Source organism: Lipotes vexillifer, unplaced genomic scaffold (assembly GCF_000442215.2).
Source record: "Lipotes vexillifer unplaced genomic scaffold, Lipotes_vexillifer_v1.1 scaffold629, whole genome shotgun sequence".
Taxonomy (NCBI): domain Eukaryota; kingdom Metazoa; phylum Chordata; class Mammalia; order Artiodactyla; family Lipotidae; genus Lipotes; species Lipotes vexillifer.
Window position 1 is genome coordinate 2,063,446 of NW_006774188.1, and position 26,141 is coordinate 2,089,586.

General features: G+C 35.5%; 1 protein-coding gene across 1 annotated transcript in view; it reads right to left on the minus strand.

Moving 5' to 3' along the window:
* FUT8 (fucosyltransferase 8) overlaps positions 1-26,141 on the minus strand; it is a 159,639-nt gene that overhangs the window by 43,019 nt on the left and 90,479 nt on the right. Inside the window, exon 5 of the mRNA XM_007449024.1 lies at positions 16,463-16,700. Coding sequence (XP_007449086.1) covers positions 16,463-16,700 — 238 coding nt within the window. The remainder of the gene's footprint in view (positions 1-16,462; positions 16,701-26,141) is intronic.

Here is a 26,141-nt window from a genome sequence, read left to right on the forward strand (position 1 = left end):
TAAATTAAACTAATTAAACATGGAGCTGAATAACAGCATATTATGGTTTACACTAAAAAAGCGATAGCTTTAAAATGCTAGTTTGCCCTTGACAACAGATAATTTTGTCAAAATATAGCTTGTGGAACCATTTATTTCCCTGTTATTTTAAAGAATGGCATGGCTAGATAGAGGGTTCAGACTATTTTTTAGCCACAATGCAAACATTTCATTCAAACTTTCTCCAAATGATTCTTTTTTCCCCTTTTCTCTTAATCTGCTCAGCACACTCTAAAGACACAGGTAATTCATTTCAATGAGAGAGAACTGCAAGGCAGCCTATAAGAAATGGTATGGCAAATGCACAAATTTACAGAAGTGTTTTCTTATGCATCTGTGGCCACTCCTGATTTTACTCAATTACATAGGTAAACACACTACTAAAATAGAGAGAAATATGTTTAAATAAATAGTTAAGGGCATATTACAGTTGTTATAGTAAAATATGCATTAGTCTTTTTGTTAAACTGAAAATGCCACTGAACACACATTTTTACATAAAATCAATTCCAAACAAAATATCTATATCAACATAAAAGACAGAAACCACAATTGCTATTTATCACTAATGTATATGTCTTTTCAGGCTAAGAAAAATGTTCAAAGAAGAGATTTCATTTAATCAAATGAGAAACATTTAATTTAAATGATCCACAGCAGACCAGGGAACAGTGATTTGTCCATATATACATTAATTACTTCAATACTAACATATTAATATTAATGATTCAGAAAAAGAAGTAGCTTAAAGCTGTTATCAGATTTTTTTTTATGTCACAAATATAGACATAACATTTATTATTCATACAATGGATGCCAGTCTGCACAAACTACAAAATTAGGGAATCTTTACGCCTCCCCTGCTTTTATTTTTGGTGTTTGGAATATTGTTCAACTGACATGGAGTAATTTATCCTTTTCTCTCTTTGAGAAAAATCCCTCCACATCCAACCACTTGATTAATAATTTAACCATCATATTCTAAATTATGTTAGCAGAAAATGCATCTCTTGATGTAGTTTAATACTTTCCTGCGTGCTTAACTTAGAAAGTATGAATCTTTCAGGGTGACATTCATTGTTTACATCCCTGCCACTATTTACAACAAAGGGTTGAGTAATAATAACAATGCCAATCCTATGTCATATCCTCAATTTAATTAAAACATTCCTAACAAGCAATTCTATATTAACTTGACTACTTTTGCTGATGTTCTTCAAAAGCATGGTTACATCTATTAATTGTTTTTTGCAAATCATTGCTAATGTGTTATAAAATTATGTGTTGAATTCGTATAACTACAAAACCTATCACAAAAATTGCAATTACTCTGAATGTAAACATTGATTTTCAGTTCTACCTATTCAGTGACAGTTAAGAATGAATGCAAAATGCAAGGTTTATTTAACTAAAGCACTAATATTTTCAGCTGAAATATATTGTTATTTTAAAGAAATACATTACAGCTGAAAAAATACCTGCACCTAGGCACCTTCTATCAGGTTTAGGAGTCCCTTGAGAAATGCAACATAATTAGCTATCAGACTGCTTTTTTCAGTCACATTCTACTAAAGGATGACTGAGAAGCAGATGGTTTAATGCTCTCTTCCATATAACTCAGCAAATCAGGGGCAGAAGGAAAAACAATGCCCAGGAGTTCTGATACTTTGGCACTACTCTAAGTAAGATGTAACAGGCACATAAGCATTTTTTATCACCATTCATCAAGCACTCCAAGTGTGCAGAATTCTATATCTAAGATTTCTGGTCATTTTACAATTTTTCCAAGACCAGTTCAAAATGCCATTTCTTTTCATTCTTTTGGCTGGAATGACTGTACCTCCCAACCTTGGGAGGGTTTGTATCTTTGGTCTCTTGTTTATATCTTTATAACATCACTAACCACATGTTGCCTCATGAAACAGATTTTTTTTAAATGTTTGTGTTGATCTGCTATTTAGACTGGGAGCTTCTTGAGAACAGGAACTCTGTCTTAACCATCTACACTGAGATTGGCAAACTTGTCCTGTAAAGGGCCAGATAGTAAGTATTTTACCCTTTGTAGCCCACATACATCAATGTCACATATTCTCCTTTTTCTAAAAACAACCCTTTAAAAATGTAGCCGGCCTTATAAAACCAGGCTTTGGGGGCTATGGCTTGCTGATTCTGAGCATTAATGTTTAAAGATCAGGTTCTGAAGTCAGACTGGGGATTTCTTATTACCTATGGCAAATTATTGACCTATATAAAATGTGAATAATGGTAGCACCTACCATATAGGTTTATTGTGAATATTAAATAAGATAACATATGCAAAATTCTTAAGCACTGTTACATGGTAAGGTTCACTAAATGTTAGCTATTGCTATACATAATATTACTTTCATAATACCTGAGCTGGGAAAGTATTCAATAAATGTTTACTGAATCAAAGATATCCAAAGACACAGACATACACACATATAGCTGAGATTTTGTATAGGAAAATGCTTTAATCCATAAAGTACTTTTAAACTTAGCTATTTTTCAACATAGTATTTTTCAGTATAACAATAAGGCCATCATATTTTTGAAACATTTTCCAAACATTTCCATGCCTACGATCTCATGTGCACTGCATCAGAAATCTGTGAGTCACATAGATTAGGCTATATTTCCTTTAGTTGATAGATTTGGAAACGGAGAGTAAAATTTTTCAAGGATCATTTTGCTTAGAGGCAATTTAATTAAAAACAAAACAAAAAACCCAAGATTTCACACTAACTGAGTAACAGTTATTGGTCAGTACTATTAGGCAAAAAGGAGACAAAATAAATCAGACAAGAATCTCAAAAAAGTCACTATAAATATAGTTAAAGAGACATGTAAACAAACTATTTAAATATAGTATATTCATAAGTGAGAACATGAGGTTAACTGGAGAGAAATATGACAAAGGAAGTGATACTAAAAGATAAACAGGAATTCATGGGGTGAAATGGAGGAAAGACATTCTAGAAAGAAGAACTATGTTCCCAGTATATAAATAAAAGTGCACAGAATTTTCAAGGAATAAATCTGTAGTTGAACTGGTGAGATCAGGAATCCTGGGCACATTTTGAGACATGGGCAGTAGCAGAAGGGGCTTATTTCTTGTATTCTAAGTAAGGCGTTAATATGTGTCTCTCTAGACACTGAGCAGCCATGGAAGTTTTTGAGAAACAAAGTCATATTTGATTTTGGCGATATTCTTCTGGCAGTGTGGAGAATGGATTAAAAGGGGATAAATTCTGAAAGCAGAGGGGATAGTTAGGAGACTATTGAACTAATTTTCCCATAGAGGGGTTAAGCATATGAAGACAACTTAAAGGTAAATATACTTCACTGTGACCTAGTAACACCACTTCTAAGCATAGGTCCAGCTTTCCAATTAACATGTCAAAATATCTGATGGAAGATAAAAACTTGAGGTGTAAGGATAGACATAAAAAGAGCAGTAGAACAGGAGAGAACAGAAATAGATCCATACATTGTCAATTGATTTTTGACAAAGGCACCAAGACAATTTGATGGTGAAAGGCCAGTTTTTCAACATGTAAGTCTGGAACAACTGGATAAACATATAGAAAACAATAAACCTCAGCCCTTACCTCACATTACACACAAAAATTAATATGAGAGGGATCACAGACATAAATATAAAAGCTAAAAGTATAAGACTTCTGGAAGAAAACATAAAACAGTGTCTTTGCAACCTTAGGATAGGCAAAGATTTCTTAGGACACAAAAAGCACTAACTTTTATAGTTATAGAAGAAAAGCAATTAACTGGACTTTAATAAAGTTAAAAATTTTGATCCTCAAAAGATACTGTTAAGAAAGTGAAAAGGCAAGCCACAGACTGGGAGAAAATATTTGTAAATCATGTTTCTGATAAAGAATCTGTACCTAGGATACACACATACATCCCTCCTATAAATTAAAAATAAAAAGTCAAATAACCCAATTTTAAAAATTAGAAAAGACTTGAACGGACAAGGGTATTGGTTACATTATCAAAACTCATTGAATTATACATTTAAGATCTGTTTATTTCACCATAAATTAATTTTATCTCAAATTACTAAGTTCATGAAAAAGACCAAACAAATTTAAAAAAACAATTCACAAATTTACAATGGTTGAAACTATATTTGTTTGTTAATTATTATTTTAGAGTAGGAGTCAGCAAACTTTTTTCGTAAAAAGCTAGAGAGTAAACACTTTAGGCTTTGCAGGCCAGTTGGTCTCTATTGCAACTATTCAACTCTGCCACTGTAGTATGAAAGCAGTCATAGACAAAATGTTAACAACTGGATGTGGCTGTGTTCTAGTAAAACTTTACTTACAAAAACAGGTGGAGGGCTGAGTTTGGCTGAGGACCACTGTTTGCCAGCTCCCTTTTTAGAGCATAAGATTTTATTTGTAACACACCGCCATAGAGATCTCTGTAGCTTTGCCATATACCATCACCTCCCACGTGATAATATGGGCAGTAAAAATATCTTTTACATATGGTATGATGTGGAAAAGTTTGATAAGCACTGCCCTAGAGAAACTAACACATATGAACAAGGAGACACACATAAAGATACTCAAAGATATATCTTTGTTTGTAATGGCAAAAACATGAAATAATTTAAATGTCCATCGATGAGGGAATCATGATACAATGTATAAGAAAATATAACAGGTGAATGAACTAAATGTCCACTTATTAACACATATATAATACAAATGGGTGCCTCTAAGATGGTCATTCATGACAAGCCATAAGATAATAATCTTTCCTCTGAAATAGAGATACCACATCACTTTTAAAATGTAGATATCATATTCTTAAAGGACTATCTAACCTTCTGAAGTCAATCCAGGTACTAATGGCTAGACATTTCCAAAGGATGCATATGGATGCTCTATATATTCTAAAATCTCAATTTGGGTGGCCCTGTGGTTGGTACTGAATATAATCTAGAAAACAAGGGACACAGAGTGCAATGTCTACTTTTGCCAGCCCTATTGGGTATTCTCAACTGCATGGATCAAGACTGGCTAGAGATGGCAGCAGAAGCAGCTAATAAACCAGCCTACTCCCCAGTTCCTACTGTCCAAGTTCAGTGGACACAGAAAGATGGGCAGTGACAGCAGAGAAAAGAAAATACTGGTGATTTACCCTTTTTTCAACAGCTTTTTCCATTATGCCTTAAAATCCCACTGGAGTGCTCCAGGCTAGTTTATTCTTAGCCACAACCTAGACATACTACACAAATAGCTTCAAATATAATATTTAATACCCAAAAACCAGAGAGGAGAGGAGCATGCTTCAGTGCTTCAATATTATGTTTTGGGTTGCTTAACTAAACATAATCTCTGCTGGTCTGAAAAACGTAGCTCCACCTAGTCAACAGACCGGTACCAGACGATGGTCAGTCAAAGGCCCTCACTTTTATGTATTTCTAATATTGAAATCTTCCATTGTTAGCGTTTGGAAAAAACTTCAATGAAGCCTATCTCCACTTTTAGGCAAGTAACCTGGAAATCAGCACCTTGGGTATGTTCAGATTCCTAAGCATTAGTTTTGACACAGCTCAAATGGAGCAGAACCTTCACAGGAATTAATTCTTGATTCTTTTAGTATCACCTACATATTAGAGCTCCAAGACACCATGTTTTATTCCAAATCCCGCTTCTCCCTCCCCAAATCATTATTTATCATCTTGGAGAGCTAAAGAACTAACCGAAGACCGACATTTTGTAAGGAAGGTTCTCTGATTGGGGTCAGTGATGGCTTTAGCTAAGAAGGCAACCCAGTCCCCCAAAATAAAGGGAAACAGGCCAAGTTTCCTTGACAGGAGCATAGTCTAGTCCCTAATTAGCCTAGACACTGTGATTTTACTGGACAAACTAAATAAAACCCAAGAGAAGAAGGGGATGATCTTCAGTTGGGCTGGGATTGCTGGGGAGCTGAAGCTGGCTCTCAGTGACAGGATGAGCAAAGGGGATGGCTGTCTTCACCTTGCTCCTCCATCATAATTTCCCTCTTCTCTTTTCGTTTATATTTCAGAATGAGTTTCATAAAAAGCCATTAAGTACTTCTAAGTTTCATTAATGTTGGTTGTTAAAGTTTCTTACAAGAAGCCCTGCTGAAATCCCATGACCCAATTATGCTATTTTTGTTATTTCGCTTTGTTCCCATAAAACTAAAGTGGTAATAACAACATATAAGGTGATTTAGAACATATAGAGCACTGTCAAATACGGTATCACTTTGAATCCTCATAACAACTCTGTAAGGTACATAGAACAGGTATTATGAAAGGTTGTGGGATACTAGTTAAAGTCACACAACTAATACCTTCTGATTTCATGTCAATAACATTGATCTGTCCATGTAGACTATGCCTTTCCTCATTCTTTAAAGGCCCAGCTAATGCTCTCAGTGATGCCTTTAATACCTTCAGCCAGAAACAGTTTCTCTATCTTCTGATGACCCACAAAATTCTATACCTCTCTTATGACACTTAACATATCCTATCTTTGTTACAATTATAGATCGGTGTGTCTTAATACACTCAGTGTAAGTTCCTGAAGGGCAGGGACTGGGTCTTATTTATCTTTCTATTCCCCACAGCATCTAGAAACACTCAAAGTTTTACATGATGACTAGTGCACTTCCCTGCTTATGTGGGTGATCCACATATGTATAATTCCACCAAAGACCATGGCCTATTATTACTTCCCATTCCAGAGAATTGGCCTATAATTTATATAAACCTGAGAAAGAGAGATAAGGAAATTCTAGATTTATATCATACCCAGAGCTCTGGCATATAAAACCAACCAAAAGGGCTAGGAGGCATTCTTAACTTTCTTTAGCATTTCAACAATTATCTTAATTATAGAATCATTCTAAACTTGAATGTGATCTACAGATTATAAACAAGTAAGACTCTTATCAAAATGCAACCAAATGACTGCATTTTGAAGAGAATATGAGAGAGGGAGGAAGGGCAGGAGGCGGGGAGAGAGAGAGAGAGGGGGGTGGGGTGGGGTGGGGAGAGATCAATGAACCAGGAGACTACTAGCTCATATGAGAATAAAAGTTTCTTTACTTTATGAAAGGATTTCCTTTGGAATTCTTTTTTTATTCTTATCTCTATTTTTATTAAATAGATGCAGTGAAATTGAGATCATAGGTAAGAGGGATTTGCACATTATAAAATACCGTCAAATGTTACACAGTTTGCATAATGACAATCTATACAGAAGTTTTAATAATGTCAATAATATTATCTGACATTTATTGAGTACTCAATTTATGTCAGGTACTCTTCTATGTGTCTGACACGCATTTATCTCATTTAATACTCCCAGTAAGTCTATGAAGGAAGTACTATTATTATTCCTATTTTACTTAAAAAAAATTTTTTTTATTGGAGTATAGTTGATTTATGATGTTGTGTTAGTTTCAGGTGTACAGCAAAGTGAATCAGTTATACATATACATATATCCACTCTTTTTTCTAGATTCTTTTCCCATACAGGCCATTACAGAGTATTGAGTAGAGTTCGCTGTGCTATACAGCACGTTCTTATTAGTTATCTATTTCATATATAGTAGTGTGTATATGTCAGTCCCAATCTCCCAATTTATCCCTCCCCCACCGCCATCCCTTGGTAACTATAAGTTTGTTTTCTACATCTGTGACTCTAATTCTGTTCTGTAAATAAGTTCATTTGTACTCTTTTTTATTAAAATTCTTTACATCAGGGGTCCCCAGACTGATACCAGTCCGGGACGTGTTGGGACCCGGGCTACACAGCAGGAGGTGAGCAGTGGATGAGCGAGCAAAGCTTTATCTGTATTTACAGCCGCTCCCCATCACTCGCATTACCACTTGAGCTCTGCCTCCTGTCAGATCAGTGGCAGCACTACATTCTCATAGGAGCACGAACCCTACTGTGAATGGCACATGCAAGGGATCTAGGTTGTGCGCTCCTTATGAGAATCTAATGCCTGATGATCTGAGGTGGAGCTGAGGCGGTGATGCTAGCGCTGGGGAGCGGCTACAAATACAGATTATCATTAGCAGAGAGGTTTGACTGCACAGAGACCATAATAAATCAACTGCTTGCAGACTCATCTCAAAACCCTATCAGTGAGTGAAAAGAAGTTCAGGGCTCCCACTGATTCTGCATTATGGTGAGTTGTATAATTATTTCATTATATATCACAATGTAATAATAATAGAAATAAAGTGCACAATAAATGTAATGCACTCGAATCACCTCGAAACCATCCCCCTCACCACCCAGTCCGTGGAAAAACTGTCTTCCACGAAACCGGTCCCTGGTGCCAAACAGGTTGGGGACCGCTGCTTTATAGAGTTCCACTAGAATGTTTAAAACATGACTTAATTTATAATAATTCAATCTATAGCAAATCTTTAAGAACACATAACATAAAAGGTGTATCAGTACTTACAAAAACACTGATAATTTCTGAGACAGGTATCAAGGTCATGTGGCCCAGACATTCCCACAGGAAATCCAGAGCGCCTGGATTCTATTTCTAGTAACCTTGGATAGGTTCTAAATAGACTTAAGAGGATATTTCAAAAACTTTTCCAATGAAACTATTCTCACTCCACAATGACTTTGATGCTAATTATGTATTGCTACTTCCTAAATCATATCTCTTTTAATCTCTGAACTCATTCTGCCAGATCTTTGTCTAAAAAGAGCAGGATATATTGCTAAAAAAAATTCATTCTTACTGATAGACTATTTTCTTAAAAAAACAAAATCTACAATTTAGTAAAAGTGCCTCACACAGCTTGCAGGGTAATAGTTTCAGATTTGGACCAGGATGCAGGAGAGGTGGGTTTTATTTCTTTCTTTTATTATATTTACTGTGCTCTGGTTAAGTGTTTGACATTGTGTAAATAACCCAGAAGACCTAGGTCCTGCTACCATCTGGAGTCTCCTTCAAGGTAAAACAAATAGCTAAAAATTCGAACATAGAATAGTACTTCTTAAAGTTTTCCTCCAAAATGCTCCCAACAGCAGAGGAGGGTAAACTTATAGTACTGAGGATATGAAGGCTGCACTAAACCTATGGGCTGAAGTCTGATGTTTCATCAAAATTTTCATTTTACGCCATTATATAACCTGTTTGTTTTATTATCTGAAAATGATTTAGCTTACATATCAGCAAATAAAACTGATAGTCCAGAAGAATGTACCATGTTTATCCTGGCAGTTTGCAAACCTCTGACTCACTTTCCCCAGGTTTACTCATAACTCGATAGGAAAAGCATTTGTAGGATAAATACGGAAATAAACATCTACGGTTGTGTTTAAGATGTGTGGGTACTCCGGGCAAAACTGTTGTGTGGACGAAGCTTCAGCTCCCTATTCCCATACTGTGTAACTATAACTGAGATACCATAGATATCTTTCTCTCTCCTGAAGTGGGAAGCTGAAAATAAAGGAGATATCATAGTGAAAGGTAGTTTGAGTTCTTCTGAGATACACATATATTCTAACTGGTATTTTACATTCCTGAAACAAAAATCTTCCTTTCTTTTATGGATCATGAACAGCAAAACCAGTCTTATATAGGCTGAAATAAAAGTCTTTACGTACCTGCAATGGTACGTGTTTAGGTCAGTAATTCTCAAAAGAGTAGGGTGTAGGGCACAGAGACCTATTAGAATCTTGAAGCAGGGATAGCGAGCTTTTTTCATCTACGCATGGCACCAAGGCAGTCTTCAAATCTTCTCCCTGAACCACCACCCCTTCCCCGCAAACAGAGCCAGTTTTAAAATCACTAACTATAGTGAGCTACTGTTATAGGTGGGAGTATACCTTCTATCTCAGGTGTGTTGGTATAGAAAAAAATATTAAGGTAGCTGCAGAGAGACTCTCTGACTGGTCCAGAATTTTACTATGATTAAACGGTGGGTTTCTTAAGCACAGAGATATTTTAGCACTTAGAGGTTATTCTCAGAGGTTATTTAATTTTACTGTGATTAAATGGTAGGTTTATTAAGCACAGAGATTTTAGCACTTAGAGGTTATTCTCAGAAGTTATTTCTCCTCTCTGGATCTCTTTCAATTTTTCCATGTAACTTTATAATTTTAAAAGGGAAAACTGTCTATGATGCTCTTATAAAGGCCTAGTTTTCATCTTAGAGAAAAAGGATTGTTGCAGATTATAATCTATTGTTGCAGATTATAATCTAATAATGTATTCTATTATTATGTTTTTGTTTTAAAATCTGGGGACCAAACATAGACAGTGAAAATAAACTGTATGTGAAAATCATCTTAATACCTTTTATAGCCCTTAATCATTTTCCCTTGTGATTATAGCCCTATAAAAGTGGATAGGGAGATAGGTACTGAGTATCATGAGCTTTCTTAGAATGAAACTGAGGTTCAGAAGCTATAATTAACTGTTGAAGTTCAGAAAGCTAAAAACAAGAACTAAGATCAGACATGGGTAAACTCAGAGACCAGTATCCTTTCCTCTTCCTCATATTACCTAAACAGAGAAATAAAGACATTTTTGCAGCACAAGAAATCTAAAATATTATGTGCACTTATTTCATGTTTCTACTAATCAATCACCAAAGGCTGAAAATACTATTACTGTAAAAAATACTACATAGAAGTGTGTCCATAGCCTATCCTAATAGGTATGTCTACAGATTATCAACCATATTATTAGTTTATCAATCAGTCCATCTGAGATAGGCCATTATTAAGGATACAAGCTTGTTAGATTATTTAGATGACTCCAATAGACATCTGAGTAGTTTTGTAAATGTTACAAATACTAGTTTCACAGGAAAAAGTTAAAGTATAATTTAATTTGTGTTCAGCTTGTTAAAGATTTTCCTTTTGACCTTAGTGAGATATTTGCTTAAACGATAGAACTAACATATGATCCAGCAATCCCATCTCTGAGTAATATACCCAAAGGAAATGAAATCACTATCTTGAAGAGATATCTGCACCCCCATGATCACTGCAGTATATTTACAATAACCCAGACATGGAAACAACTCAAGCATCCACTGATGGATGAAAGGATAAAGAAAATATTATATGTGTGTGTGTGTGTGTGTGTGTGTGTGTGTGTGTGTGTATACACACACAATGCAATATTATTCAGCCATGAGAAAGAAAGAAATCCTGTCATTTGCAACCACATGTCTAGGCCTTGAGGATATTACACTAAGTGAAGTAAGTCAGTCAGAGAAACACATGCACTGTATGATCTTCCTTGTATGTGGAATCTAAAAAAACAAACTCATAGGAACAGAGAACAGATTGGTGGTTGCCAAAGGTGAAAAGAGGTGGGGTGGGGGTGGGGAAGGTAGGGGGGAAAAGGGTGACGGTGGTCAAAAGGTACAGGCTTCCAATAAAAGGACATATAAGCTCTGAGGATGTAACATATAGCATGGTGCCTATAGTTAACGATACTGTATTGTATATTTGAAGGTGATTAAGAGAGTAAATCTTAAAGGTTCTCATTACAAGAAAAAAAGTTTGTAACCATGTGAGGTGATGGATGTTAACTAAACTTATGACAGTAATCTTTTTGCAGTATATACATACCAAATCATTATGTTGTATACCTTAAACTAATACAGTGTTTATGTCAATTATATCTCAATAAAATTGGAAAAAAATTGCTCTACCAACGTAGAAGACTAAGTTACCTTCCTATTCTCTCTATAAAAAATGGTAATGCAAAATTGTCATCATATGGAGATGACCCAAATTTTAAATAAAATGCAGGAAAAACAGCATTACAGAAGTGCTTTAGGCAGTTAATAAAAATATAATGTTTTTTTCTGGAGTATATGAGTTTGTGGTATTTGTCAGCTTTCAAAACTTTACTGACTGAACGCTAAAAAATATTAAAAATGAAAATTTTAATTAAAGAGTTAAATGGCTCCTAGATGACACCAAGAGCCAGCTGAAAGCAATCTGGCATCTAACTTTGCCCAGTCTCCGAAGCAAAAACAAAACAAAGAGCTCTGACACCTGAATTAAAACCTGGGTTTTAGGGAGGAACACAATCATACAATTGTCCAAACAGAAACCCTATAAGTAACACGTGTTTTCAAAACGAAACATAAGTCTCTCAGTATTCAAACTTTACAATGAACTATTTCTAGTTTCCCCAATGACTTGATGTTCTCTTGCCTCTTTTCACATGTTGTGCCCAATGACAGAAAATTCTTCTATCATATCTCTACCTGGCTCACTCCCACTCATACTTTGGGTCTTAGCTTAAAAGTCACTTCCTCCAGAAGAATCCCAAATACATGTTAGATATGTGCTTCAGAGTACTATGGACTTACCCATATCACAATAAATTTTAATTGTTCATTCAAGTTGTCTACCTTTCCCCCTAGGCTGCCCCTGACAGTATGTAGTCCAGCATGGTGCCTAGCACATAGCAAGTGCTTTTATTAAATTACTTCTAGTTTAAGGTTGCCTCCATATAAGGATGCCAACTAAAACTCTTTGACCAAAACCTTTTTTTCAAATGAGGTATGGAGAGAAGGTAACCATCCAATTTAGGTAATTAAATACAGCAAGTGGCAATCTACTTAAACATGCACTTAAATCAGACACCTCTAGGGCATTAAATTTTATCATATTTACAGTTTCTTACTAGTCACTATTTTCATTTAAAAGAAAGTTTTTCAATTAGATTTATCAAATTAAGTAATTTAGTTCAATTTATGACAATCAAATACAAGAGAAGGAAATGCAAAACACCCAAATGGTTTAACTGCTCATCTGAATAAATGTGCAATTTTTAGAATGGAAAAAATAGTGGAGAACTGAGTTTAAATAGCTGAGGTTCCCTATTGCTAAATCATTTATTCAAGAGTATTTCTCTAGCAGCTAGAAAAGCATCTTGGAAACTGGTTGCCATATATAGCCTAAAACAGTCAAAATACTTTTAAAAACAAATCAATTTTTGTTGAAAGGTACTTCAAACTATTAAATACCAATATTCCCATTCTGAATTATCATAAGGAATCTAGTTGGAAGAATCGGGTCTATGAACATGTAGTTAGTTCAGGTTTAGGAAACATTTTGCAATACAGAAGAATAACTGACCATTTTGTCAACAACTTTAGAACAGACAGGACATCTATAGGTGACAGGGAAACGTTATTATTAACTGGAAGCATAATTTTTAATATTTTGCTTCACTAAACCAAATTATACTACAAAGGATACGGTTTCATACACCAATATAAAAAAATGAAGGAGAAAAAAGGAACTCAACTTACACCAAGGCATGATTTGGCTATTCAAATGATCAAATGTGCATACTAATTCCTGTACTGGTGACAGATTTGAACAGAAATCACTAAATTCCACCTGCAAGCACATCATGTCAAGTGTGTATGAACAATAATAATCTCATGGCAGTGGTGCCAAGGGAAATATCCCAAGGTTCTTTGTACAAGTCAGAACAATAACAGATTTAGTTGATTTATGGCTAACTGAAGGATTAATGTTACTAAATTTCATTCTGATTCCTCTGATTCTAGAAATAGGTTAGTTTCTCCAAAAGGTACATATATAGATAATATATATAAACAGATACAGAAGTGGATGACAACCATACTTCTCATAAAAATGAAAGTATTCTAAGTTCAAACATAAAATTCTTCCTTCTTTTAGATATAAGATTAGCATCTAAATTATTTTAGTTATAATGAGTTCTGCAAGAATACTGAAAATAACTGCTAGTTTAATTAATTAAAGGTGTCCAATAGGCACAGTTTAATTCATTAGCATGGAGAAAAATATATGATTTTATATAATACCTGCAGTTATAAAGGAAGTATCTATTTAATTAAAATTATAATTCTATGCTACCACGATAAAATGATTTCTTTGATCAGGGACGGCAAATGACTAAGAAGAAAATACCATTGGTAACTCTTCAGTACCTAAAATTATATGAAAGATTTGGAAAAAGCTACAGAACAGGGGGAGGAAAGAGGACAGAGATATTAAATTCGTTATCTTATTTAGTTCCCAAACATTCAGGACAGTTTCTAATCGTTATTCTGCTAAGTAAGGTGTTTGACATGAGCTTACTAGGAAAGACTTAGACCGGATGTAGGTAGAGTGAATGTACTAACCAGAATTCTGTCATTTGTAAGCTGTGTGATCCTGGAAAAGCCACTTAGTATCTACCAGGCCTCAAGATTCCATATAAATAAAGGAAGGATAATTTCTAGAACCTGTTTAATTGTAATGTCAAGAAATTCTGAATGTTTCAAATTCAAGCCATTGTTAATCTTCATGTTCTGTAGTTGCCACTACAGACGACAAGATGTATGAGGAAGGCTTACAATCAAACAAACCAAGTAACGAGTTGTAACATATAGGCATGGCGAACCTACACACTGAATTTGACAAGTCTAGTGAGGCTAACCTTTTACTTTTTTATTAACTGACTGCTACTCAGAAAGCTGCCTCTCCCTAGAAACAGTGAAACATAAGAACTTTGTCCTACGCCGGCTATATGCTTCCACAATCAAAGAAACTTGAAACTGAACTAAATCCACAAAATGAAAAAGTTAGCCACAGTGAGACTGACAGAGTTGCTTTTCCTGTATCTTCCTAACCTTGACACCTAATCAGTACCAGCTATAAACTACAGACCAGTCAATGGAAGAGGTAACCTCAAAACTAAAACTCAGGTAGGTTCTAGATGAAGAGGTTCACTTTAAAACTTGAAGTGAGCTACAAAGAAAAAAATATGTTGATATACCGAATAAGGTTCCTAAATAATCCTACGGAAAACAAAACTCATTATCACAAGATAGTACTTTAAATCCATATAGCACATTTTATAGAGCAACTTAAAGCATTTTATAGAAATTACCCAATTGACTTTCTTGACACTTCTGTGAAGTCAAGTATTACCTGTATTTTCCAAAGAAGGCAAAAAGAAACAAAGGAACTAAAGTTACTTACTTTGCCAATGACATAGCTCTCTATTGCACATCTAGGGTTTTAACTTGTGAAAAAAGGTGCTTGGCTCCATAAGAAATTACATTAACTGAAATGCCTCAGCATTTTGAGAAATACTGGACTTTTCACAAGAAGTGAGCGCAGAGATAGTGTACTGACTTACTTAGCATTTCACCTGGTCACTTAGTTCAGTATCTGCCACACCGTCGGCACTCAATGAATAAGGGCTATTAAAGATAGCTAACAATTACTAGAGTTCATATATCAGGTACTGTGCTAAGTGCACTATACATATTAGTTCATTTAATCCTACCAACAACTCAACGAGGTAAGTAAATTATTACTTTTCATTTTACTGATGAGGAAATGAAGGCCTAGGTTAAGTAACTTGCCCAAGATTACAAAATGATACAGCAAAGATTTTAACAAAGGTAGCCCAACTTGGGACCTTGTTTAAAGATCGTCGTTGTAGAAAGAAGAGACTAGCAGTAAGAAACTCTATCTATACTCTATTTGCTGTTTCACCAAGTCCTTGGAGAGAAGAGAAATTTCTTGCTAATCTTTGTATCTCTTCTCAGGCCTAGCATGGTACCTTAATCACATTATTCCTCATTAAATGTTTCCTGAATAAAATTAAAATCACATGAACAAATTAGACTTCATTGTCCTCAACTGTAAAATGGAGATAAAGGTACATGCACTGTCTGCCTAAGTAGTTCTCATAGTGTGGTCCCTGGACCTGGAAACTTTGTCAGAAACGCAAGTATCAGACCCCACCCCAGGCCTATTGAATCAGAAAATAGTATTTTCTGATTCAAGGTGATTCTCACACGTGCTGAAGTTTGAGAACCACCAGTCTACCTTAAAGGATAATTTGGAGGATCAAATGAGTAAAATAATGTGAAAGCACCCAAAAAAGTGGAAGTATATCATCATCATAATCATTAAAAGAGTAAATTATGTTCCTTGAAAAAACTTAAGTGATTTTGCTAGATCCGGATAAAAATGAACATCAGAAGTGAAATTATCATGAGGGAATTCCCTGGTGGTCCAATGGTTAGGACCCTGCACTTTCACTGCAGGGGGCATGGGTTTGATCCCTGGTCGGGGAACTAAAGTCCCCACATGCTGTGTGGCACAGCAATTAAAAAAAAAAAAAAAAAAAAAAAAAAAAGAAAAAAAAAGGAAGAAATTGATCATGAAACATTTTGTGAATAAAAATTATTATTCCAGATTTTATCTGGATAATGTATAGCATTCACGGATGCAGAGAAAAAGACCACTATGAGCCATAAGGTTGTACGCAGAAATCTGATAACTTGGTTATGCAGTGGTTCAACACAGAGAGATGACAAACGACACAGGCTTCTTACCTGACCAGTGTCCAGTGGAGATGCCAGATCTGTCTGTGCAGGTCTCACTTACAGGTCTAAACACAGTTTCCCATCCACCAGTAGCATAGCGCCAATTGTGAGATTCCAAGATGAGTGTTCGCTGGGTGCCATATGCAATCATGAAGCAGTAGACCACATGATGGAGCTGACAGCCATAGCCACAGCCTTTGTTGATATTACACACTAGTTTCTTGGCTTTGCTGCAGTCCTTGGGATTCTGTCAGTAAGGAACAGAAAAAAAGGTGAAGATTAGCTGTACTGAGAGGTTAACTTCTCTTTATAGGTGACAAATGTCAAAAATCATATAATAAGCCAGGACGAATCCAGTATATCTTATTAATTAAGCAAGGAATTCAGCTTTAAGTTATATTTCAAAGAATCCACTGAAAATTTTATGTGCATACTTACGGAGATGGCAGTGAAAAACACCAGTTACTTTGGAAACATCACTAAACAAACATGAAATTAAGCAGTTACGTTTTAAAAAATATTCTTTCACTTCTCTATCACTCAGAACATGCAAGTATGATCTTCTCTGAACTCAAAGTTGCACACACTGAAATCTTTATGAAAGAAGCAAAATAGTTCGCTTATTCCAGGTGCAGTTCAGCATTCTGAGATTATTACCTTCAATGATGAAACAAATCGTCTTAAAAGAAAAACTATAATTTAACTAATAATTCCAACTATTCCAGAATTCGAGATGTCACCAACAAAATGTACTTCTTCATTATGGAAGTAAAGCCACTGAGTAAAAGGATATCTGAGTTCAACAATTAAAAAAATATCGGTCATGGGACTTTTTTCACAAAACCAATATTGATGATACCAGTAATTTTTAAAATAAAATGTAGAGCATGTTTTATATTGGATGTATTGAGAATATGCTATGCCAATTTTTAATCAGGAGATCCATTTTTCTATTTACATGTTTTGCTATAAGATGAATAGCAAGTGGTTAAAACATTTAATATTATCTAACAGTGGGTGCAATGGGGTTAAGCAAACGTGAAAAATTCTTTTTTCCCCATTCTAAAGTTTCGATTCCACTGTAATTTGTATGGACTGTTGCTAAATATCCCTAGGCATCTTAGTTCTTCAAATAAAAATTTGTTTTGACAAGGACTCCTTAGCCTGAGAAATTTTTCAAGCTGTTCTGTCTGCAAGGGAAGAGAAAGGATGGGTACCTTCAGGAACAGAATCTTTTCTTCCACATAGCAAGAAGCAAGGTAAACAGTTCTCAGTTTATATGAGCCTTTAATAAAGCAGCTGCCAAACCACAAATCTACAACTATTTTCTAGGGATATCATCTGCTCCGTAAAGTAGAGCCCTAGAAACAAAAGCTAGGATGGTAAGGCTATAAAATGATTCTGAAAGAAACGCTGAAAAAGGAAAATGCCACACACCGTTACTTTCAGAAGTATCTTTCATACTCAGGTGTGCCACTGCAGGCTGGTCCTTTCAGATCAAAGCAGAACCTATACCATCAAGAGCCTTCTGAAGAGTTAGAGCCCTTATGAACCCAAGAGAGCCCAGATATAATTCAGCAAGACGTGGTCAATATCGTTTCCTCAATCAAGTACTAGAGTTGCTGAATTCTCTTCACTTGAGACTTTGAACTCATGGCAGGCTCCTAAGGCAATAAAGATCCCCACTCCAGGTGCTACAGCCACAAAAGAGTTAAGAAGAGCAGAGTGGGTGTGATGTTGGGAGACCAATTTATCATTTACTTTCTTCTAATATTATACAAGGATCTGGGAATAAAGAATATTCAAAGCTTTATTATTAATTCAATAGTTAAGGGAGCAAAGAATATCGACATTTGTCAGATTTTTCATGAACTGTAAGAAATACAGCACTTTGAATATCTCTAAAATTCATATGAATGAAAATGTCCTTCATATATTTTTCAATAAACATTTCCTTTTACAGCTGCTTTTAGATGTACAGAATTATTAGAGTTAGTACAGAGATCCCACATACCTCACAACCAGTTTCCCATATTATTATATCTTATATTAGTCTTCACATTTTTTAAAGGAAAAAAGAGTAAAAGAACATAATAATTGAAACAGATGACCTTTAGTTTTCAAACTGTAGATTTTTTACTTAAAAGAAGACACATCTGCATGAAAAAAAAAAATACATCTACTGTGTTTCTTAAGAGTTTAATTAGAACCCAGTGTTTCGAGCACAAGGATTGAGGCCTAAGAGAAAGAAGAGGGTAATTTATGAAATGAAGCGTAATTCAAGAGTCTTAATGTGTCTCAAAGTAAGCTGAAGAGAGAATATATTAAATCTTTCTGTTATGTATTGATAACACAGAGAAAGGGAAAAAAACCTATTATGTATGGTTCTGGAATGAGAAAGGTCTACATATACAAGGTAACCAATGGAAGAGTCTAAGACAGGAAGTGATAAGAGAAAATGAATGGCTGTTTGGAATGATAACAGTTAAACAAAACACTGAAAAAGCTCAGCGCCACCGCCCGATTTCTTACTGAAATAATATTTAAAAGTCTGCAAAATTCAAAGAATCTTGCTCATAAAAGATTCAGAAATAGGAGAGAGACAGCGAGAAACAGAAAAAGGATATGTGTTTCTAACACAAGATTAGGCTCATCAGAACAAAGATCTAGAAAAAACAAGCAGATATATGAAAGGTAAACAAAGCAACAACTCAGATGGATAGGGATTTACTCTGATGGAAAGGAACCTTACAGAAAACCCCTTATCTGACCTAAGTTTTTGTTATCCACCACTTACGAAGCAGCAACAAGTAAGAGATTTATGGGAGTCTATAAAAGGGAAACAGAGACATTGTTATACATACATACATGCATATATATAATCTCCAAATTTCTTACCAAATAGACTTTGTCAATTACCACTGATCCTGGTTTTATACTTTTCTGTTGATGTCTGCAAAAAGCTTGAAGGTTTATCTCATCCATAAGCAATAATATAGAGAAGGGCCTCATTACTAAAAGAAGCTTTACTTTAATCATGTTATCACTTTAACAGGGTAGCTATTTCTAATGATAAAATCTGTTTTTCATTTGCTTCTTGTGTGTCTAATCACTCTCTTGTATATTTCTCTACCAGTAACGCCAAAATGCAGGCAGTTAGTTTTGTTCTATGTTATATTGCTTTTTCTCTTTCCCCTCCCTCCCGTTTTATGGTACTCCCTCCACTCATCTCTCTCTCTCTCTCAGACACACACACACACACACACACACACACACACTTGAAATATGATACAGTCCAAGCAGATTTAGGCTCACTAGGAAGCACTTCTTATTCATGAGTGGGAGATGGGGAAATACACATGGAAAATGCTACCCCGTAAGTCCCCTGGGAGAGCGTCCTACTTCTCCGTCCTTCTGCCTTGAGTATCACTCACTGATCAGGTATAGGTGAACGTTTGTTCATTTAATAAATATTTATTAAGCACTTAACTTATACAAGGAAACGGGAGGTGACAATCCAATAGAATAAGAAATTATATACATAAATAACTACAATAGACAGTTTAAATGTTTTAAGACCATGGTAAACAAGGAATTGAGGAATGGAAGAGGAAAAAAAGTCACTTTCAGCTGGACTGGAAAGGGCTATGAATAAAACTGCACTTAAAATAAATCTTTAAGATATAATTTATTGTGTTTATGAAATGCTAAGTAAATGTACTTTTTCCATTATTCAATGGAGGCCTATATTGCAAAGAATAATTGTGAAGGGCAAGGTAAAATTACTTTGTAAACTCTACATATTATATTTATAACATAGGATTTTTGTATACAGGCCTTTCTTAAAGTCAGACTCATCAATAGGCACATGCATTCTTGCTTCTTTCGATGATCATGTTATTTAAGCTTTAGAATAGGAGGCAAATTTGTCAAAATTACTTTGGACAACGTGTTCTAGTTGAAGAACTGCAGAGGTTTAAGATACAATTTTTTTTCTAATTCAAGCTCTGTTATGAATTCAATTGTGTGATTTTGCTTCAATTTGGTCATTTAAAATTGAGATAAAAATTACCTCCCTCCATAACCTCTTCCTGCTCACCCATCCTTCCATCTCAGAGACACTATGAGGCTAAAATACATGCTATATGCTCAAAACTAATTCAAACATACTTCTCATTTATCCTCATAATCTCAAGAGACATTACTTCACATTGAATAAATGAACTACTTTTTTGCATTTAGTGCTACAAGGTGGCCCAAACATGGGCCCTTGTAAGCTAACAATGTTATGTAACATTTTTACAGTTATAATTCTGCAGCAAAGCTGTCACCATAGGACATATAAGAAACGAGGACAAGATAAAATGGGGTTCTTCTGTACTCAGTTTGCTTTTGTTCAGCTCTTTTAAAAAATTTTAACACTATCTGAGGCATTTCTTATGATGCTGTTAGTTTCCAAGAATGACCCTATCTCAACAGAACTGAAAACTATACTTGCTCTCACTGTTCTGTAAGTCAACATTGGGAAGTATATTGAAATCAATATTCCTCTAACTAACACAGTATATTAAAGGAAGCAGCAGCTCTTAAACCTAAATGATTACTAATTCACTAAAGGCACCATCAAAATGCTAAAGTGTCTATTTTACTTTGGTTACAAATATGAAAATAGTCTCTCTTGGATATATTTCAAACAAGGAAGCCAGTTTAATTTCTACTTTGCTAAAAAAGAATAATTTGGAATCAACTAGTAAACCACAAGCATTATTATATCACTTAGGCACTGCTAGGATTTAGAGGCTTCTACTTCCTTCACTTAGTAAATTAGTAGTAATTGTGAATTAATGATATAATATTACAAAGTATAGTACTGATTCCATGGCTTTTAAATTAAATCACAGATAAAGCCTTTTGCCAGGACTATTTACATTTTCCATACAAATTAAAGCCTCTTCAGAGGAAAATTTTCCAGCCGCAATGTAATTTCCCTCACTTATCTGCCCAGTTACTACAGACCAAAACACTGCAGAAAAAGCCTAAATCAACAAATAGAAAGCATTTAGTCAATATAAACTGGATATAATATCTCCAGGCATCTCTTGCAAAGAAAAAATGCTCAATAACAATTAGATCAGAAGAACTGCATATACAGAGACAAAGGTGATGTCAAATCCATTGTCACAAAAATACACTAATTGGTGGCAAGCCAAAATTTAGAATTCAGGTCTCTTAATCCATTGCCCAGTGCTCTTATCCGCCCCCCCCCGCCCCCCGCCCCATGATGTCTTCAATACAAGACGCAGCAAGAAACACAGGCTCAGAGCACTTACCTGATCATTGTTTCCCCAGATTTATGGATGTATACTTGACAAATAAAAATTGATTATTTTTAAGGTGTATGGCATGATGTTTAAAAATATGTAAACACTGAAATGATCACCACCATCGAGCTAATTAACATATCTATCACCTCACACAGTTACGATTTATTTTTTGGTGGGGAGAACAGTTAAGATCAACTCTCTTAGCAACTTTCAAGTATACAATACAGTATTAATAACTATAGTCACCATGCTGCACATTAGTTCTCTAGAACTTATTCAACCCACATAACTGAACCTTCGTACCATTTGATCAACATTTCCCCCTTTCCCCCACCTTCCTGACCCTGATAACTACTGTTCTACTCTATGCTTTTATGAATTTTTTAGATTGCACATGTAAGTGAGATCATGCAGTATTTGTCTTTTTTGTGTCTTATTTCATTTACCGTAATGTCCTCCAGTCTCATCCATGTTGTTGTAAATAGCAGGATTTTCTCTTTTGTTATGGCTGAATAACATTCCATTGCTGTTTGTACACACACACACACACACACACACACACACACACACACATTTTCTTTATCCATTCATCCACTGATAGAACCATAAGTTGTTTCCATATCTTGGCTATACTCAATAATGCTGCAATGAACATGTGGGTGCAGATATCTCTTTGAGATACTGATTTCATTTCCTTCAGATAACATACTCAAAAGTGGGATTGCTGGAATCATATGGTAGTTCTATTTTTAATTTTTTGAGGAACCTCTATATTGTTTTCCATAATGGCCATACCAATTTACATTTCCACCAACAGGAAACAAAGGTTTCCCTTTTTCCACATCCTCCACAACACTTATTATCTTTTGCCTTTTTTGACAATAGCCATTCTAACAATTATAAGGTGATATGTCTCTTTGTAGTTTTGATTTGCATCTCCCTAATGATTAGTGATGTTGAGCACCTATGCATATACTTGTTGACCCTCTGTATGTCTTTTGAGAAATGTCAGTTTAGGTTTTCAGCCCATAATATGATCAGGTTATTTGGTTTTTTGCTATTGAGTTGAATTCCTTACACATTTTGGATGTTAACCCCTTACCAGATATCTAGTTTACAAATATTTTCTCCCATTCCATAGATTGCCTTTCGATTTTGTTGTTTCATTTGCTGTACAGAACCTTTTCAGTTTGATCTAGTTCCACTTGTTGATTTTTTTTTTTTTTTTTGTGGTATGCGGGCCTCTCACTGTTGTGACCTCTTCCCTTGCGGAGCATAGGCTCCGGACGCGCAGGCTCAGCGGCCATGGCTCACGGGCCCAGCTGCTCCACGGCATGTGGGATCTTCCCGGACCGGGGCACGAACCCATGTCCCCTGCATCGGCAGGCGGACTCCCAACCACTGCGCCACCAGGGAAGCCCCCACTTGTTGATTTTTTATTGTTGTTGTTGTTGCTTGTGCTTTTGGTGTCATATCTAAAAAAATCAAATGTCAAGGAGCTTTCCGCCTTTGTTTTCTTTGTTTTCTTCTAGTAGTTTTAGAGTTTTAGGTCTTACATTTAAGGATTAAGAATCAGAACCCTGGGGATCCTTCCAGTTCCTCTCCCTTCTATAGGGAGGAGTTAAACCACAGATAGCTCCTATTTCCGATAAAGAAAGGTCACTAAAGGAATGAGCCAGGTAAGTTAAATTTTATTCTGCTCTTTGTCTGCTCTAATCATAAGACTAAACAGTTTTTAATTTGCTTGTTTAAAAAGATTTGCAACATCTAGCTTTAAAAAGATTTGCAACATCTAGCTTCTCAATAATGAGGAAAAGATTCATTAACAGCGTGGTGAAAGCACTTCATTGTATTGGAAAGAATTTGATTTTATTTCTCTAAAATTATTTTCAAAACCAAAGCAGAAAACGTAACGAAGCAAACAAAAGAATTGAAGTACTACACAGTGGTATAATTAAAATAAAGACTCTGGGCATATAGTTAACCATGAAAGAGAAAGTTAAAAATCATTCTCATTTGTAAAAGCCAAGACCGGAAATCATTGTCTCTTAACATATTAAACAAGAATATTTTCATAGCAAAGTTAAAGGTAGTTTCAGAGGGGTGCTTTCCACCCCTCTGGCATAGAACAATCTGTTTTAAGGAGTAAGAACAACACAATAGCTGACCCACAAGTAGGCCACCCAGTGCTTCAGGAAATCAATTTCCCTGGGGTATTTTATAAAACTTCAAGAGTATAAACTTAAGTATAAACTTAAGTATAAACTTAAGTATAAACTTATAAGATATCAAGATACATAGTTTACAGGCTATTATCCTGACGGATTGAAGCAAAAGGTAGATAGTTATTATACAGTTATAGAAGAGGCAAGCATCTTCTTGGTAAGTAAAGCCAATTAATTGGCTTACTTTAAATGCATGTTTTAAACTTCTGCTCTTTGCCTAGAAGTCTCTATTGAATGTCTGGAAGCCATTTTTTAAAAGACAGAAATTCTACAGATCCAGTTGAAAGCATGTGGGGAATTTCTTCTACTAATGGTCTTTGAGACAGTATTCTGTCATCTCTGGGTATTCCAGGTAGTCTCTAAAAAACCTCTATCTCAGGTTCAAGTACATCAGAGCACCCTTGGTAATATTGTCTGCTTCCATAAGGGCCACAAAGGGAAGGCAGAGAATGAGATGCAACCAAGTTTAATTCTCTCATTCGAAATCTAATGTAAACACAACTCCCTCCAAGGCTAGAGAAGAAAAGTTAAGTTACCTGAGGAGCCAGATTCTGCCAATCCTACATAAATGCATAGAAGATCTATCTCCTCAAGCACCTTCAATATTTCTCCCTAAGTTTATAGCCTGATTCCCAGGTCTCAGAACCAGCTGAATGGGTCAGGTTAAAAATAGCATGCTTACAAAATTAAGGTTGAATTCCGGAAAGGCCCTCCACCCACCATCATTTTACTTAACAGGATTCATGGGGTTCTCTCCTCAAAATCAAAATACAGGCATGCTATGGCAGGCAGACACTCTCTTAAAAAAAAAAAAGAGGGAGAGAGGAAAAGGGGGGAGGAAGTAGTAGCATGGGAAAGAGGGAGGAGGAAAGGAGAAGGGAGAGAAAGCCGGAAGAGAGAAGAGAGAGAGAGGAAAGAGGGAAGAGGGAAGAGGAGGGGTGGGGGTGGGGGTGGGCAGCAGAAGAAGAGGGGAGAAGGAGAAAGAAGGAGAAAAGTAAAAGCAAAAGCTCCAGAATGGTTAACTCCGCCTCACACAGGATTCAAAAATTAAGTAGATAGCAGACACAGAAGAGAAACACTGGCTGGAACTTTGTTCTTGTGCAAAGGCTGCTGCAGGTGCTTTGTTTTAAATAAAAGTCAAAATAACTTACACTGTTTTGCCAGCTCTTCCATTCTGCAAAATGTCATTCTTCAAGGTAGAAATGGTACTTATAGCACTTGTCTACTCACTGGCTTTTAAATCAAACCATCAACAGTAATTAACCCAGATGTCAAATCTTGCTACTTTTTCTCCTGGAGAGAAGCTTTGCTCCACTTCTCCATGCAGCTAGCCATGCACTGAGAATCCACTATTCACAGAGCAGAAATTTCTTTGGAATCCCTGGTTATTTAGATTAAAAAAACCCAACCTGTTAAGATCACTTTTCTCAGCAGTTTAACACTGCTCTAACCAATTCATTTTATTTTCTTTACTTTTGAAAATCTTAGACTCTGCATATTTTTGCTGTTTCTTTGTAAATAACTTAAGACCCTTAATAAATTGCAAAAACAGTAGAGCTACTGTGTACCTTCCACACAGCTTTCCCCAATGAGAACATCTTACTTAACCACATTATCAACATCAGGAAATGGACATTACACAACATTATTAACTATAATATAGACCTTATTTGGATTCACCAGTTTTTACATGCACTCATTTTTTTTTTGGTATAGTACTATCAAAACATGTAGAGACTCATGTAACCATTACCATAATCAGGATATAAACTGCTGCATCAAAACAAAGAAATTCTCATACACTATCCCCTTTAGAGTCACACCCTTCCCCAAACCTTAATCCCAGGGAACAAGTGATCTCTGTTCTCCAGAACCAATGATCTCTTTTATCACTTGGCATAATGCTCTTAAGATCCATCCAAGTTATTGTGTGTATCAATAGTGCATTCCTTCTTATTGCTGGGTAGTATTCTGCTGTGTGGAAGTACCACAGTTAATTCACCCACTGAAGGATATTTGGGTTGTTTTCAGGTTTTGATTATTACAAATTAAGTTGTCATGTATGTGAGTGTACAGATTTTTGTGTGGACATGAGTTTTCATTTCTCAAGGATGAGAATACAGCAGTATAACTGCTGAA